This window comes from Oreochromis aureus, linkage group 23 (assembly GCF_013358895.1).
Source record: "Oreochromis aureus strain Israel breed Guangdong linkage group 23, ZZ_aureus, whole genome shotgun sequence".
In the NCBI taxonomy this organism is placed as follows: domain Eukaryota; kingdom Metazoa; phylum Chordata; class Actinopteri; order Cichliformes; family Cichlidae; genus Oreochromis; species Oreochromis aureus.
The window spans coordinates 14747180-14765116 of NC_052963.1; the positions used below are offsets into that span (position 1 = coordinate 14747180).

At 38.2% G+C, this 17937-nt stretch overlaps 2 protein-coding genes across 2 annotated transcripts; both read right to left on the reverse strand.

The window, feature by feature from the left end:
* Positions 1–519: 519 nt before the first annotated feature.
* On the reverse strand, positions 520–10687 carry LOC116323096 (OX-2 membrane glycoprotein-like). The gene is made up of 6 exons (XM_039606599.1): positions 10492–10687; positions 2646–2984; positions 2200–2517; positions 1872–2001; positions 1626–1676; positions 520–1340 (listed from the first exon to the last, which is right to left on the reverse strand). The coding sequence occupies exons 1-6, from the start codon at positions 10544–10546 to the stop codon at positions 1211–1213; spliced, it is 1023 nt and encodes a 340-aa protein (XP_039462533.1). The 5' UTR covers positions 10547–10687; the 3' UTR covers positions 520–1210.
* Positions 10688–10976: 289 nt separating this feature from the next.
* LOC116323126 (OX-2 membrane glycoprotein-like) lies at positions 10977–17523 on the reverse strand. The gene is made up of 7 exons (XM_039606598.1): positions 17440–17523; positions 13954–14292; positions 12729–13046; positions 12613–12651; positions 12401–12530; positions 12163–12213; positions 10977–11877 (listed from the first exon to the last, which is right to left on the reverse strand). The coding sequence occupies exons 1-7, from the start codon at positions 17492–17494 to the stop codon at positions 11748–11750; spliced, it is 1062 nt and encodes a 353-aa protein (XP_039462532.1). The 5' UTR covers positions 17495–17523; the 3' UTR covers positions 10977–11747.
* Between the last annotated feature and the right edge of the window lie 414 nt (positions 17524–17937).

The following is a 17937-nucleotide window of genomic DNA, read 5'->3' on the forward strand; positions in this document are numbered from 1 at the left end:
ACGAGCACTTGGAGTCTATGCAACTTTAATCAATAAATGAGCTCTTTCCACATAAGCAGGAGAAAGTAGGGGATACAAATCTATTTATTGGGTGTTTTGCCAGGAGGGAAAAGATAATAAAAACATTATAATTATACAATAACAACTGACCAGAAAAACCTATACAATTTAATTTTCTTAGAGTAATATTTAGAGACACGTTGCTGGGACAGTTGTAAAACTTCCTCTGTCAATTTGAAACAACACTGCCATCATCTGTTCATTTTGTGTATAACAGATGCAAATGTCTGTGAAGGTTCTCAGTCATCCAGGTCATTGTAGTCTAAGGAGCTTGGAAAGAAAAGCGTCTGGACTTCTTTAAGTTGCTTGAAGATGGAGAATTCAATTCAATTCAATTCAATTCAATTCAATTTTATTTATATAGCGCCAAATCACAACAAAAGTCGCCTCAAGGCGCTTTATATTGTACAGTAGATAGCACAATAATAAATACAGAGAATCTGTAATTGTCAGGTCAGAATCTGGGACTCTCCACCATTTGACCTTAAAACTGAAGAAGCTTCTCAGATGAGAGGTGAAATGTCTTCAAGCAACTTAAAAAAGTCCAGACCCTTTTCTTTCCAAGCTCCTTAGACAACAGATGCAAATCTGCAGCACACACTGAGTTACAAATGAATCACATCTAAGCAGGGACTGACTGAATCTCACTCCTGCTCAAATCTGCAGAGTTCATATTTAATCTTCATTGATGACATCAATGACTTCAAGACAAGAAGAAAGAACATCACACACTTCACAGCTTATTTTACTCTATTACAATCCATGTTACAAAATATCAAAACATGACAACCAATTACATTTTAACAGTATGATATAAAAAAATGAATTTCTCTAAAGCAAAAATAACTATTATTTATCAGTTCTACATGTTTTTCATTCAGCCCACTTCCTCCCTATCTCCACCTCACAGACAGCTCAGTCAGAGCTCCATCCAAGCCTTCTTCCTGACGCGACGGGTCATCAGAGTCTAATCACCAAATTCTCTATTTCAATAAATCATGTTCATTTCTTCCAAATGATCTCTCTTCATTGAACTCTTATTAGTGTTGGCTAGAAATATCAGGTAGGAATCTTTGTTTTTGACACAGTCCTCTTTATTTAATCAGCCAGTGATGCAGTTTGTTCATCTCTGACTTTTAGTTTTGATTGATTAATCTTCTTCAAACAGTCTTTTTGCTGTTGAAGGTGAAGCTTTCCTGTTGATGTTTTTTGGGGTTTTCTTTGTAGACGTCCGCTGCCTGAGCTGCTCGTTCTCGTGCTTTATTAAAGGTGTTTTGTTCCTTCAGATAGAAACAAGACATGAGTTCATTTCCACTCACACTATTACATTATGCCAACATATTTAAATGAGAAAATGATGACTGTATATATACATGAAGATTAAAGTTCATGAACAATGCATACATAAAGGAGATGAAAAAATTAAGTGTGATTAACAATGATGTGATTCACTGAAACACTTCAGTTTCATCAGGATAAAGTGAAGCTGACAGACAAGAAAATGAAAAACAAAACTGACAAAGAGAAAATCCTGTAAGATATGAATAATTATGAAATTTACTTACTTTTCAATGTCTTGCTTTGATTTTGGTGGTGTTTTGGTCTTCTCTGGGTCACTGAGTGATGAAAAACATTTAAATGATTTAAATTAAATGCTGCACAAACATATAAAAGGTATTTACTTTTTTTTCTGAAAAGATTTATGGGTGTTCATGTAAAGTTTCTTAATGTCAGCAAATCCTTACTATATTAACACTGACAAACTTACACTTACTTACATTACAAGGAATCTATATTAAAGTGAAAATTACCCAGTCTTGTTTTGTTGTTTGAAATGAGCAGTGATGACAGCAGAGATCCAATCACGTTTAACCACCAGCAAGATCACCAGTAACACTGCAACCACCAACACCACAGCTAATACAATGATCCAGGTGAAATCTGGGAGAAAAGAGGAAAACTGTGACTTGGAGCACCTTTGATAAAGCAGTTACAAATTACACACATGGGAAGATAAACTTATTGGATTCACTGCTATGAGATGTAATCTTCTCATAAGATCCTACAAACAGGAACCCAAATATTAGATTGGCAGGGCAGTCATCAATCTACAAATGTGTGAATCTGAATGTTTTTCACCGTTCTCGGTAGCATCAGGTGTCTGTTGGACCTCAGGAATCGTCACCATCACCTCTCTGAGAGGAGCAGAGAGCACTCGTGCTGCACATCCCACCTGTGTGCTGTGTTTACGTGAACCTGAGAGCACAGCTGTAGTGGTGACAGTGAATGTAGCGTTGGTGTTGGACACACTGACAGTGTTGTACTGTGAGAAGTTGAGGTCTTGTTGTGAGACACTGAGTGTTACAGTGGGAGCAGGTCGACCAGTGGCTGAACAGGAAACAACCCACTCTTCAGCAGAGTTTGACTCTCTGACATCAACAACAGGTTCATGCAGCTCTGTGAAGGATCAACAAAAGCTTCAAGGAATATGTTCTTTGAGACAGACAGCATAATCTGTTTCCAGTACTGTTCAGTCACTCTTTTTGTTTGACTCTGATTTGGTTAAAGAAGGTAAAATCCCTTACCATAGACCTGAAGGCAGGGTTTCCCTGTCAGAGAGCCTTCAGGATAAGTGTTAAACAGACAGTGATAGCATCTTTCATCCTGCTCCGTCACATTCCTGATGACTATGGAGCAGTTCTGTAGTCCAGTATATTTAAACTCAACCTTCTTTCTAAAACCAGCATTTACTCTCTGACCAAAGTACTTGCTGTAGGTGGCAACATTTGTCTCCACATCATGTGAGATTTTCTGCCATGTGACCTGAAGGACGTCTTTAGTCTCCAAGAGCTGACAGCTCAATTCAGCATCTTCTCCCACTGCTGCCAGCACAGTCTGCTGTGTTTGGATCACTGCTGTTAGAGCTGTAAGGAGAAAAACATCAGTTAAAGATGTGGAACTTTCTCTGCGAAAGTGAGTCTTATTGATGGGTGGACTGAAGCAAAAAATTTGGGCTAGGGATTAGACTGTGTTTTATTTAGGGCAATAAATAATAAGAATATATCAGGTTTCACGTTTGTGAATAAAGTCATGTAATATAATAAAGACGTGCAGAGGGATTATGTAGTATCTATATGTGTTCAAAAGATAAACATTTGGTTTTCTAATTTGTCCTCTAAGTTCGTCATTCGGAACTTATTCAAATTACAAATGAAAAAAAAAAGACATTTAAAAAATGTGCATCTCCTTGATACTCTCTCTTTCACCCCCATGTTTCCTCTTACACTGGTTTATGCCAGGAACTCCTCTAACATTTCATCTTTGTTTTTGACATTTAGCAACAATGATGCTTCTTTTGATCAGCATTTTAATTAATTAAACATAAAGAGGAAGAAATGGTTAATATAATATCTGATTATTTATTAATAGATATCTGTATCTTATACCTGCTGAAATCAAACTGTGATGAACTAGTTTTAATTATTTATCTACAGTTTTCAATATAATTCTCGAAGTTGTACTATATGATACCTATCAGTATCTAGCAATGCCACCTGTGAAAACTGACATGAAGAACAGGTCCATGAAGCTCTGCAAAGGATGAAGGTTTCAAAATATAACATGTGCAAAACTTTTTACAAGCAAGTCAACATTTGGCTCACAAATGCTGGTACACCATGGTTGGAAACAATAAGATTTGTGACAAGTGATTTAACTATTAAGGTCAATATGAAAACACATCATAATGATGAGCCATCACTGTTTATCTCAAACTTAAAATGGGCTGATTGATCTAAATATTGCTCGTGTTCATACCAATGCTGGCATGAACACTGCACCTGCAATGCCTTGTGTTTAGCTGTCATGCAGTCAAGTGACTGAGTGGCACTCAGCAGTCAGTGTGAAATTAACTTGTTATTAGCTCATTACCAAAAAGTAGAGTATCGCACAGTATTGATTGGCTGAGTGGTACCACGTGTGAGAGCTTAACTCGCATCCAAAAGGTCTCTGCAGTCTAGTGATGGGAATTCCGGATCTTTTAGAGAACCGGCTCTTTCGGCTCCCAAGGGGCTCCCAACCAGCTCTTCAGGTTGTTTTGTTGCTTTAATTAATTTACTATCAACAACAATGTAAAATTATGCACAAAAGGAATTACTAATGTAAAAAAAAACGTGGTTATATTTATATATGTTTATATATAAATATATACGGTGGCCCCTAGAGACAAAGCACATACAAACTCCAAAACACATAGAGCTCGAAAATGTGACGTCAAAACCGCAAAGGATTGTAGGTACGAGTGGCAAGTGGTACTAGCGCACGCAGGCTTTTACAAGACAACAGTCACACAGCGATAAAGAGAGACACAAAGAATGGCAAGAAGCTGTTGTATTATTAACTGCAAAGCCGGTCGCACGACAGCCACGGGAAGCCGACGGGTAAAGAGATCGGTTTTTATCGGATTCCATCGTGGAAGAAAAATTGTTCAAGCCATGTTTCCAAAGTCACGAAGAGGTGACGGATGGCCTGGATTGCCGCTATTCGAAGACCTAATATAACATTCGAGAACACTCCAGCTCACATGTTAGTCTGCTCCAAGCATTTCTACAAAGGTAAGTTTTTTGTTGTAGTTAATACGTAATTTATCATAACATAATTGTTGATGTAGGTTACAAGTAAGTCTTATATGGAGCTGAACTGAAGTCGTTGCGCTATGCTGCTTTGTTTATTGTGGCTTGGCAGGCTAATGTTTGTTGTGTTTTGTAGGCAAACCAGCCTACAAAATGCTGGAATGTGATCCGGACTGGGCACCCTCTATCAACCTGGGCCATATTGAGTTGAAAGCTGCTACCACAGCGAGATTTGATCGGTTTAGAGCCAGATCAAAACAGCCATGAAAAGTCCTGCGTTCCCCTGGGACAGAGACGGATCATCCAGGCGAAATCCATGCAGGTAAAATTTTTATTTTACATAAAAATATTCTACATTTCCACATTTAGTACTTTGTCTTGTTTTTGCATATAAAATTATCTTGTCGTTTTCTTTATGCATGTTTGTTTTTCTGCACCAGTCACTACTGAAACTACAGCAGAGATCCAACCACAGCAGATAAGTCCACAGCACGAGGATGAAGATCAGCAGGAGTGTAAAATGTGTTCTCTAAGGTTAAAAGAAATAGCGCACCTGCAGGAAGAAGACCAAATATTGAAACAAGAACTGTCCAAAAAGAAATTAGACAAGGACTTCCTGAAAGACAACAACTCCAAAGTGAAGTTCTACACAGTGCTGCCATTTTTTGCTTTACTAATGGGGGTGCTACAACAAATTAGCCCCAGCTTGCCAGATACTGACAGAAAAATTTCTCCATTTCAGATGCTCTTGTTGACTCTAATGCGTTTAAGACTAAACTTTCCACCTGAATATGTTGCACATCTCTTTGATATTAGCCGTACAACTACATCCACTGTGTTTAACATTACTGTAAATGTATTGTACGCTCACCTCAGCCCATTAGTGCTGGAAGATATTGCATAGAGGCCAGTATGCCATACCAGTATGTTGAGATGTTTGGTGACTGGGTGACAGTTATTATTGACTGTTTTGAACTTTTCATAGAGAGAGCACAAAATGTACGCGCTAAGGCAGAGACATATTCCACAAACAAAAGTAGACACACGATGAAATATCTCATAAGCATCACACCACTAGGGACCATCTCTTTCATTTCTAAAGGATGGGGAGGGCGTACCAGTGATAAACGTATAGCTGAAACATCTGGCTTTCTACAGAAGCTTTCACCTGGGGACATAGTTCTCGCAGACCGGGGTTTTGATATCAAGGAAAGTGTAGCCTTAATGGGTGCCACTTTAAAAATCCCAGCATTTACCCGGGGTCGTAGTCAGCTACAAGCAAAAGATGTGGAAGAGACAAGAAAACTTGCACATGTCAGGATCCATGTTGAACGAGTTATAGGCTGTCTACGTTCCATACTGAATGACACCATACGTATAGGTTTAGTGGTGCCATGTGAAGGTGAAAACATGACCTTGCTGGATAAGATAGTCGCTGTTTCATGTACGCTCACAAATATGTGCCCAAGTTGTTTTGAAGCAATCAAGTGATGAATAACTGTTTTCCAATATGTTGTTTTGAATTTTTTTTTTTTCGGGATTTGTATTGTTACTTTATTTTTCTACAAAGCAGCTCAAAATGCACAACAGTATACAATTTTGCCTCTGTCCTGTAAGCTTCAATAATAACATGTAACAATATTGCCAGTTATAAATAAATACAATCCACTGAATGAATTTTGAAACACTTATTTTATTTCTATTGGATCTGACACTGTTGTATAATACTACAACCTGAAAAGATCAATAGATTGCGTTGGCCCGTACAGGAGATAAAGAAATAATTTTCAGTACAGCTGTAAAATGAATTAGTGCAAATCGGCAAATATTTACAACAAAGTATGTCTGTTGTGAAAGACATTTGTAGTAATTTAAACACGTTCTAATAATTCACTGTGAGTGATAGAACAACAGGTAAAACAAACCATACAGTGCAGAGTACAGGAAGATGGGTCCACCCTAATGTGACACTAAACCTGAAATCTTAATAAAGTCCTTCAATATAAGAGTTGTCTCTGAACGGGTGTAACTGTAATACTGTCTGGTTAGTTTTCTAAGCAAGCTTTTCTCTTTCTTTTTTTGTTTGTCACTGCAACATCCATGGAAGGTGGTCCTTGCGAAACGCTGGGTTCTCGATCAGTATTGATTGGCCAAGAGCTCTGGCATCACAACTTTGTAAAAGAAATCCTTAGCGACAGGTAAAGGTTTAGCCCACATGTCTACATCTGGCATCACACATGTAATTACACAAGCTTTGGTTGTCCACACAACAAAGTCACAAAAGTGTGATTTTGTAACAAAGATCTGGGTTTGGACCTGCTTGTAGTGGATGTGTGTCTGTTTCCTGTGTGTCTGTTGCCATCAGTTAACCTCAGACAGAACTTGTCATCTTCACAGGCCTACATGAGGTTGTTGTTGCGGTGTTTATACAGGCACTTGATTTCCACACATCCTTTACCACAACATTCACAGTTAACAAGAGCATCAGGGGTGGCACCTAATTCAGGGAATGAGGGGTTGTTGATGAAACCACACTTCTCCACTTTTAGCTCTCTATGCCGCAGCTTTCCCTGTGAAGTGTACCATTCTCGAGCTGTGTCTTCATTTTCTTTTCCTCATTTGATTTGTTGTGGTTCAGTGTCTGAGAGCTGATGTGACAGTTTTTGTGGGTAGCACACTTTCTTCACAGTTGATAACGCAGGAGTGGCAATGGAGGTGGACACAACCGCATGTATGTTTGACGCAGTGATTCTACCTGCTCGTGCTGTGTGCCAAAGGTCACATTTGTGCTGCTCCCTGGTTTTCTCTTCCAGTTCCTCTGCCTCTAACATAGCAACACAGTGTTTCAGACGATCACAGCCCTTCATCTGTGGGTCATGGAGATGTAGAAGTGATTTGGGGAGGACACGGGGCTGGACAGGGTCTGCATATAAGTGGCAGAATTCCTCCATAACAGCACAAAGGCCCGACCGGTGTGCATGCATAAGACCTGTGAGAGGTTTTAACTCGGCCAGTGTACTTAGTTTTAGCGAACTGCCACTAGTACGAGTCTGGATTTTGGGATTTTGAGAACACTCACTTTGTCCTTTACTAATGGACCGGTCGAGTGCCCTTTTCCTTGCTGCACTGGTGTTGTAGTCGATTGCCTGGCCTGGGACTCCTTGCATTTTCTTCATATTTGAGGGCATTATCCAGTAAGCCTGGACATCTGTTGGTGTGATGTTCCCTCATAGATGCACTGCAGTGTCAGTTTTGTACAGGAGAGCTGCCACATGTACACACTTCTCTGCCACACCAGCCATGCATGTGCAATGGGCACTTTCAACCTCCCCATTAGGTTTCAGGATAACCCAGGGCTGAAGAGGCTTTTGGTTGAGGCGCATGGAGTGATTTACCTGAAACAGTCAATGCAGGAAAAACGTGTTTGAGAGGATACACTGTACAGTAAATATGCAGCGATTCATAAACAGTGAATTGTCCTGACAGAATATTGCGTTTCGCTTCTGTTATTACCATGGTACATTGACAAAAAAAACTACTTTTATTCTCAGGATTTATGTCAGATTTTTGTTTCACTTCTTGTCCAGTACGATTAAAACCTACAATATTATTGTCACTGCTACATTTTTGTAATCCGGAACAGAAATTATTTCCACTACTAATCAATTACCATTGATCTCAGAGGTCTTATTATTACACGGTTTTCGAATGTGTATTTATGAAGACGATTTGTAAGACTGGTAAACTTACCTTTGTTCAGACAATGGTCTTTTGTTCTGCTGGGTGCATCTCAAGGTCCTGTACCCATCTGTCGGTAAACTGTACCTGGGCTTGTTGCAGGGATCTGAAGTTACTAAAAACTTCATGAGTGTATGCACTCACACCGAGAACCATATAATTATAAATAAGAGCGTGGTGAAAGTTGGGCAGCACGCTAACGTCTTTAGTCCACTCTGTGTTCTCGTAAGGGTCTGACCCTTTCACTCCTTTGATTTTTTCCTCGTATCTTTTTTTTGACTTCTCGTCAAGTCGGTCTTTATACGGACCTGCATTGGTCTCCTTCGTTTTCTACATACCTTTTTGGGGGGGCAAAGAAAACGCAAGAAGGGATTGGAACTGAAGAATGAATGGTTAGCGGTGCTGGAAATGCTAGAGCTTGATGCAGTGTTTTGATTTTGCTGCTACTCGTACCGACAATGCAATGCACAAAAGTCACGTGGTCTGTCGATCTCTTTTGCTAGCGTTAACTGAACTTCCAAAACAGAGCTACCTAGATCACTTAAATTACACAACTGAAAGCATATGTGTATTGTTTGTGTATTTATACACAAACATTCATATATATTCAAATAATTTAAAAAAAATTCATTTACCTGTTACTACCACACACCAAATCCGGTCGTTGGTACTTCCTGGCTTGTGTAGCCACTAGGCAACAAAAGCTCAACACTGCCCCTAGCATCCTGGAACACTTCTGTTGTGTTTTGGAGTTTGTACATGTTTTGGAGGTTTTTGGAGTTTGTACATGTTTTGGAGGTTTCACGTGCTTTAGAAATTTGTACATGCTTCAGAATTTGTACATGCTTCGGAATTTGTACGTACTTTGGAATTTGCATGTGTTTTGGACTTTGTACTTGCTTCGCAGTTTGTACGTGTTTTGGAGTTTGTACGTGCTTTGTCTCTGGGGGCCAGCGTAAATATACTCTTATTTATTCACTCCACATAAAATGTAATAAATTAATTATAAAATACAAAAACCAACTATTTACATTTCAACTTTTAACTATTTAAATTTTCAGCTTTTTTCTTTTAAACTAATTTAAAGTGAAACAAGACAAAACAAAACACTGCAAACCACAACACAATAAAATATAAATTAAAATATGCAAAACAAAAAGAATATGCACATTCTCTGTCATATAGGCCTGGGATGATTTTTTGGGAGAGTGTTTTCCTGCTTGGAATTGCATACATAGGATTCACTGCATGAATAAACTTTCTGAATCCTTTATCATCCACAACTGAAAATAATTGTGGATGATTACTATACCTTTCTAATGTGACGATGTTGTCTCTTGTTGTTGTCCCTGGCTCTTTCTCTCTCTTTCCCTCCTGCTCTGTTCCTGTGGTACTGCAAGTGTAACTACCACCCCTCCCCCCTCTGCTCAGCGCAAGCACAAGGCTCACGTGCAGAGTGAAGGGAAAAAAGTGCGAGAGAGAGGGTGAGAGAAAGAGAAAAAAAAAAACGGATCCCAAAAAGGAGTCGGCTAGCGTCGTTCACTTCAAAGAGTCGGCTCAAACAGCCGTAAAGTTCGCGACCGACACGTCACTACTGCGGTCCCTCATCAACTAAACCACTACTGTAAAAGCTGCGTCCGTTAAAAAAGACCCTTTAAAGATTTAAGTAACGTTGTGTTAGCTGTAGGTGCGTATGGGTCCGTGTAGGACAGCTTCTGGGTTAACATGACCGCGGTCCACCTGTTAGTGACCTCTGGCGTAGATGTTGAAAAGCTTTTAAATATTTATTAGTGTAGAATGTCTGCAAAGGTTTAAGTTTTTTTTTCTGATGTAAATGCAGCATTTATGTTCCAGCCATGAAAATGAAAGTTAATCGAAATCATGCTTCATCAATTTCAATTTAAGCTGATGACTTTCTTCAGTAACACTTTCTTAACTCCAACTATACACTCGTTTTATACATGTTAAAGTGATTTCTTCTGTCTATCGCCCAGAAACACAGGAACCATACAGCAGATCGACACGCATCAAAGTCATAAATAAAACAGTGTATCTCACTCACCGTTTGAAAAAACCGCCAGCAAACTAAAGACAAAGGTGATTGCACGTCCTGACATGTTGTCTGTTTACCGCTAAATTTCAAAACTTCAAACCGCACAAGATAAGCTGGGCCAGTCCATGTCACAGGGTGAGAACAACAAAGCAAAACATGATCCCTCTCATTAATCACAGCTACATAACATACATGATGTTAATTTGGAAATCTAATAAGTCACTGATTTGATAAACATGTTACTATTTTGTAAAACCTCTCTGCTATTTGAAATCACATTTAGTCCTCATTGTCCCCTCTTCAGTGTGCAGTGGAACAGACCAACAACCTACTTTCACTTTCGTTTTAAGCTCACGCACACACAGACTGACAAATGTAAGATGAAACTCTTCAAACACCTCAGACTAAGTTGTGAAACATGTCTAATCTGTTTAGACGAGCACTTGGAGTCTATGCAACTTTAAACAAAACATGAGCTCATAAGCAGGAGAGCGTAGGGGATACAAATCTATTTATTTAGAGTTTTGCCATAAGATAATAAAAACATTATATAATAATAACTGACCAGAAACACATTCATCATTTGATTTTCTTAGAGTGATATTGAAAGACTTGGTCTTTTGACAGCTGCAAAACTTCTTCAGTTAGTTTGAATCAACAGTACCATCATGTGCTCATTTTGTGTATATTATGTGCAAATCTGCAGCACACACTGAGTTACATTTGGAAATAAATCACATCTATGCAGGAACTGACTGAATCTCACTGCTGCTGAAATCTGCAGGGTTCTCATTTAATCTGCATTGATGAGCTCGCTGACTTCAAGACAAGAAGAAAGAACATCACACACTTCACAGCTTAGTATTACAATCCATGTTACAAAATATGAAAACTTTATAACCAATTACATTTTAACAGTATGATATAACAAACAAATGTCTATGAAGCAAAATAACTATTATTTATCAGTTGTACATGTTTTTCATTCAGCCCACCTCCTCCCAGTCTCCACTTCACAGACAGCTCAGTCAGAGCTCCATCCAAGCATCCGTCCTGACGTGACAGGTCATCAGAGTCTAATCACCAAGTACATTAAATTCTCCATTTCAATAAATCATGTTTTCTTCCAACTGATCTCTCTTCATTGAATTCTTATTAGTGTTGGCTAGAAAAATCAGGTAGGAATCTTTGTTTTTGACACAGTCCTCTTTATCTAATCAGCCAGTGATGCAGTTTGTTCATCTCTGACTTTTAGTTTTGATTGATTAATCTTCTTCAAACAGTCTTTTTGCTGTTGAAGATGAAACTTTCCTGTTGATGTTTTTTGGGGTTTTCTTTGTAGACGTCCGCTGCCTGAGCTGCTCGTTCTCGTGCTTTATTAAAGGTGTTTTGTTCCTTCAGATAGAAACAAGACATGAGTTCATTTCCACTCACACTATTACATCATGCCAACATATTTATATGAGCAAATGATGACTGTATATATACATGAAGATTAAAGTTCATGAACAATGCATACATAAAGGAGATGAAAAAATTAAGTGTGATTAACAATGATGTGATTCACTGAAACACTTCAGTTTCATCAGGATAAAGTGAAGCTGACAGACAAGAAAATGAAAAACAAAACTGACAAAGAGAAAATCCTGTAAAATATGAATAATTATGAAATTTACTTACTCATCAGTGTCTTGCTTTGATTTTATTGGTGTTTTGGTCTTCTCTGGGTCACTGAGTGATGAAAACATTTAAAGGATTTAAATTAAATACAGCAAAAACATATAAATGGTATTTACTGGGGTTTTTTCTGAAAAGATTTATAGGTGTTCATGTGAAGTTTCTTAATGTCAGTAAATCATTACTATATTAACAGTGACAAACTTACATTACGAGGAGACTATAGTAAAGTGAAAATTACCCAGTATTGTTTTGTTGTTTGAAATGAGCAGTGAAGAAAGCAGAGATCCAATCACGATGAACCACATACAACATCACCACTAACACTGCAACCACCGACACCACAGCTAATACAATGATCCAGGTGAAATCTGGGAGAAAAGAGGAAAACTGTGACTTGGAGCACCTTTGATAAAGCAGTTACAAATTACACACATGGGAAGACAAACTTACTGGATTCACTGCTATGAGATGTAATCTTCTCATAAGAGCCTAAAAACAGGAACCCAAATATTAGAGTGGCAGGGCAGTCATCAATCTATAAATCTGTGAATTTGAATGTTTCTCACCATCCTCAGTAGCATCAGGTTTCTGTTGGACCACAGGAGTCATCACCATCACCTCTCTGTGAGGAGCAGAGAGCACTCGTGCTGCACATCCCACCTGTGTGCTGTGTTTATGTGAACCTGAGAGCACAGCTGTAGTGGTGACAGTGAATGTAGCGTTGGTGTTGGACACACTGACAGTGTTGTACTGTGAGAAGCTGAGGTCTTGTTGTGAGACAGTGAGTGTTACAGTGGGAGCAGGTCGACCAGTGGCTGAACAGGAAACAACCCACTCTTCAGTAGAGTTTGACTCTCTGACATCAACAACAGGTTCATGCAGCTCTGTGAAGGAAAGATATTTAAGAAAAGTCACCATTAAATGTGGAAATAAAAATCCAAATAAACCTGTGTGTGTTGCTGATTTGTATACTATAGGTGTGCAGTGTTTTAGGCAATCACATAATAGATTTACTGTGAAAAGTGGTGTAAAAACTTCTACAAAATGTTTTAACATTGGGGATAGGAAACAAAATATTATTCTTTTAATAAAATATTTTAATTTCTAAACAGAGTATTTGTGAATAAAGTATGAAAATACAAATTTTAACAGTCACTTTCCTTACCTGTCTTTGAAACTCTGTATACTAAGCACTAAGGGTGGAGGAAAACCCGATACAGAAGAGTATTTCAATATTTTGCATGGTGATATTATATCATTACAGGGAAACAAATATCAAAATGTTATTGAATAAATTACAAAAAAACGTCTGGAAATAATACATAAAATGTCTCATCTCATGCACTACTGTGCAAAATTACATTAAATCAGCTCAACTGAAAAAACATTCAACGCACCTGACAAAGCTATCTCCTAATAAAAAGACACTTTTGAGTTTTTATCAATAAGCACAACTCATTGGGACTCAGCTGCCTGGATGTATTCTAGTTATATTAATATAGAAGAGGAAGGTTTTTCAGTATATTGTAAAATGTTAGGAATCCCAATAATATTAATTCGTGAGTGTAGTATTGTGATACTATTGTATCGAGGTAAAACTGGTACTTCCCAACTGTACTGAGCAATTCATATTTTTAATATATTTTGTATTTTTTTTCACATTTGTTTTGTTTTCAATATTATTGCCATTAACAGTAAATACCACAAGCACTGTGGGTGTAGAGATGAGGTAAAGATTTTGGTTTAGCTGTGGATAGTTTTCCTCTATAACTCTAGACCAGGTGTCCTTACCGTAGACTTGGAGGCAGGTTCTACCTGTGAAGGCTCCGTCAGGATAAGTGTTAAACAAACAGCGATAGCAGCCTTCATCCTGTTCCGTCACATTCCTGATGACTATGGAGCAGTTCTGTAGTGCAGGATTTTTAAACTCAACTTTCTTTGTAAACTCAGGATTCACTCTCTGGCCAAAGTACTTGTTGGTGGTTGCCACATTTTTTTCTGAACCTCCTGAGATCATCTGCCATGTGACTTGAAGTACATCTTTAGAAAGCATGAGCTCACAGTTTAAGCGAGCCTTATCTCCCACTGCTGCCAGCACAGTGTGCTGTGTTTGTATCCCAGATGTATGACCTGCACAGAGAAAATGACACAAAAATTATGAATGGCTTGAGCACCGTATGAACCACTGGCTGATGGTTACCCCTGCTGATGCCACAGAAACAGTTAAGTCACCACATGGGCCACCTTTACCCTGTCATGATCATACATGTCTTCTTCAATCTTCTTCAAAGTTCTTCTGTTTCCAGCTAGAACTACAGAACAGGATTTAGCATAAATGGAGAAACTTTTTGAAGTGGCAGACAAATTCAAAATAAAGACAAATATGCTGTTCTGACTGCTCAGCACCTTAAACTTTACAAAATGGAAATTTAAAGGTTACATGTAATCTCTTAAATCAACTGAGATGTTTGTAACCAGACAGCAGATCTGTATGTAATGTGCTGCTGAAGTTATCTAATTATGTCACATTGTGCAATATCTTTCAAAGTAAATCACAGTATAATAATTTCATGATATCCAAAAGCTAAAATGGAAGTTCAGTGCAGACTAAGCTTTGTGTTTTGCAATATTGTGGTATAGTTCACAGTGACAGACTGTAGCATCAGTGACTGTTGCTAGCTTAGGTCCTGGGTAACAACAGAGACGTAGGAGAGATGTGGTACCAGGCACAGTGCCCAGATTTGGATGGGCCAGAGTGTAATTTGGGCTGGATCTTTTAAATAATCTTATAAATTAACAAAACAGTGGATTGTATTGTAAAGATCTATATAGGCTTCATCTTTACTTTCTTGTTATTATTATAATTATTGTTATTATTTCAGTTACTCTCTTGCCTTTCCTTTGTCTCATTTACTTTACTCGCCTCCTCTTCTTGATGTCCAAAGTCACCCTACAGACGACCCTGCGATGCTTCCCCTGACATCACCTTGCAGCCTCCTGCCTCTTTTAGATTGCACCTTTGAATGAGATGGACTCCACCTGTGTGCACCTTCCTCCACTCTGGTAACTCTTCCCTAACACCCAGAGCCCAAATGCTGTACAGAATTCTTCCTTCTTCAGCTTCCACCAATGTAGGTTATTCATTCACTTAAACACCAAGATCCGAAATATAAACAATAAATAAACTATCTTATAAATGAAAGAGAAAGAAAAGCTCTCACTCCTGTTTTTCTAGGTTTTTATACCTTTTATACTTTCAGTATAAAATGTATTTGCTGTGTGAAGTGACTTTATTGTCACTCTAACCTCTTTGCCAGCAGTCTATTACAAACTGATGTAAAGCCCATTTGTGCTGTAAAAAGAAACAAATGTTTTTTTTAAAAACTGCGTAAACCACTAAAGAAAATGCAAGAATGCACATCCAACAATTACAGGTGACCTATTAGTTAATAATTTACATGATAATTGAGTTGCTTAGATTTGAGAGGTATTGGCCAGTGTAAAATGGCCTGTTATGATCGCTCAGAATTCACCTGTGGTAACTTCATAAATGCTTTTACATTTGTAGAAAGGAGAACACATTTGAAAAACTGAAAATAAAACCGAAGAAATCACTTCTGATTGGCAGCCAGGATGGGGCTATTGTTAGGCCCCTTAGTCCCTCCCACCTGTAGGAGGCAGTGAAGTGAGGGGATTTTCAAACAGCAAACATGCTGGTTGTTAGTGATGGGATTTCCGGCTCTTTTTAGAGAACCGGCTCTCTCGGCTCGGCTCACTAAAAAGAGCCGGCTCTTTCGGCTCCCAACCGGCTCTTCAGGTTGTTTTGTTGCTTTAATTAATTTATTATTAACAACAACATAAAATTACGCACAAAAGGAATTACTAATGTAAAAAAAAAAAAAACTGTGGTTTTATTTATATATGTTTATATATAAATATATATGGTGGCCCCTTGAGACAAAGCACGTACAAATTCCAAAACACATTCCTAGCGTTAACTGAACTTCCAAAACAGAGCTACCTAGATCACTTAAATTACACAATTGAAAGCATATGTGTATTGTTTGTGTATTTATACACAGGCACTCATATATATTCAAATAATTTAAAAAAAATGTTCATTTACCTGTTACTACCACACACCAAATCCAGTCGTTGGTACTTCCTGGCTTGTGTAGCCACTAGGTAACAAAAGCCTAACACTGCCACTAACATCCTGGAGCACTTCTGTTGTGTTTTGCACGTGTTTTGGAGTTTGTACGTGCTTTGTCTCTAGGGGCCACCATCAATATACGTTTATTTATTCACTCTACATAAAATGTAATAACTAAATCATATAATACAAAAACCAACTATTTACATTTCAACTTTTAACTATTTAAATTTTCAGCTTTTTCCTTTTAAACAAATTTAAAGTGAAACAACACAAAACACTGCAAACCACAACACAATTAAATATAAATATGAAAAAATTTGAAAACAAAGAGAAGATGCACATTCTCTGTCATATGGGCCTGCATGAACAAATCCTTTATCATCCGCAACTAAAAATAGTTGTGGATGATTACTATACCTTTCTAATGTGACGTTGTTGTTCCTGGCTCTCTTTCTCTCTCTTTCCCTCCCGCTCTGTTCCTGTGCTACTGCAAGTGTAACTAAGGCCCCTCCCCCCTCTTCCCAGCGCAAAGCACAAGGCTCGCGTGCGGAGTGAAGCGAAAAAAAGTGCGAGAGAGGGTGAGAGAAAGAAAGAAAAAGAAAACCCATGGCTCCCAATAAGGAGTCGGCTCAAAGACCCGGCTCTAAGAGCCGTTTCGTTCGCGACCGACACATCACTACTGGTTGTTATACTTCCAGGGGTAAAACTTTATAAAGCTTTGTGTGCAAAGTCAGCAAATTTTTAAGTGTTTTATTATTTTTTTCAGTCAAATTTGACTCGATGTTCTGCACATGTAACTTTTATGTCCCACTCACTATTAAAATAAAAGTTAATTTAGGTATTGCTTCAAATGAGGTGTTCCTCAGTATGCCTGCTGACTAACAGGATTTGCCTCTAAAAGAAGCAACTTGACTTGAATTTAAGCTGTTGATGTTCATAGTGTCACAGTAACAAATTCCATCTTATTCACTAACTGTATCTGTAACTGTATAACAAACTACCTGCCAAACCCATTTTGACTGTCTGCAGTGAATTACACTTAAATTTATACACTCCCCACAGAGCAAACTGACTACAATCTACAAATCAATAAGTCATAAAGAAAACAGCATCTCTCTCACCTTTTGAAAAGATCGCCAGTAAAGAAAAGATCAGTGTGATTTTACGCCCTGCCATGTTGTCTGCATGCCGCCAAATGAAAAAAAAGAAAAATTTGAATCTTACCGCTTGACCAGTCCGTACCATCTCTGGGTGTGCAGCGAAAAAAAAAAACATAATAATAGATGATCCCTTTTATTAATAACAGCCACATGTCATATGATGATGTTCACTTGGATATCTAATAAGTCAGTAATCTGATAATATTTACTATTTTGGAAACCCTGTCTGCCGTTTTACAGCACATTTATTCCTCATTGTCCACTCTTCACATTGCAGTGGAACAGACCTGCGACTTATTTTCACTTTCGTTTTGAACTCGCAAAAAGAATGAATGTGATGCAACACCTCAGACTGTGTTGTGAAACATGCCTGATCTCTTACATGTACTGATCACATTTTGTTTATTTCATTCAACAAAACAGGAGCAGGTGAAGCTCGCAGCAGACGCTGAGTCAAAT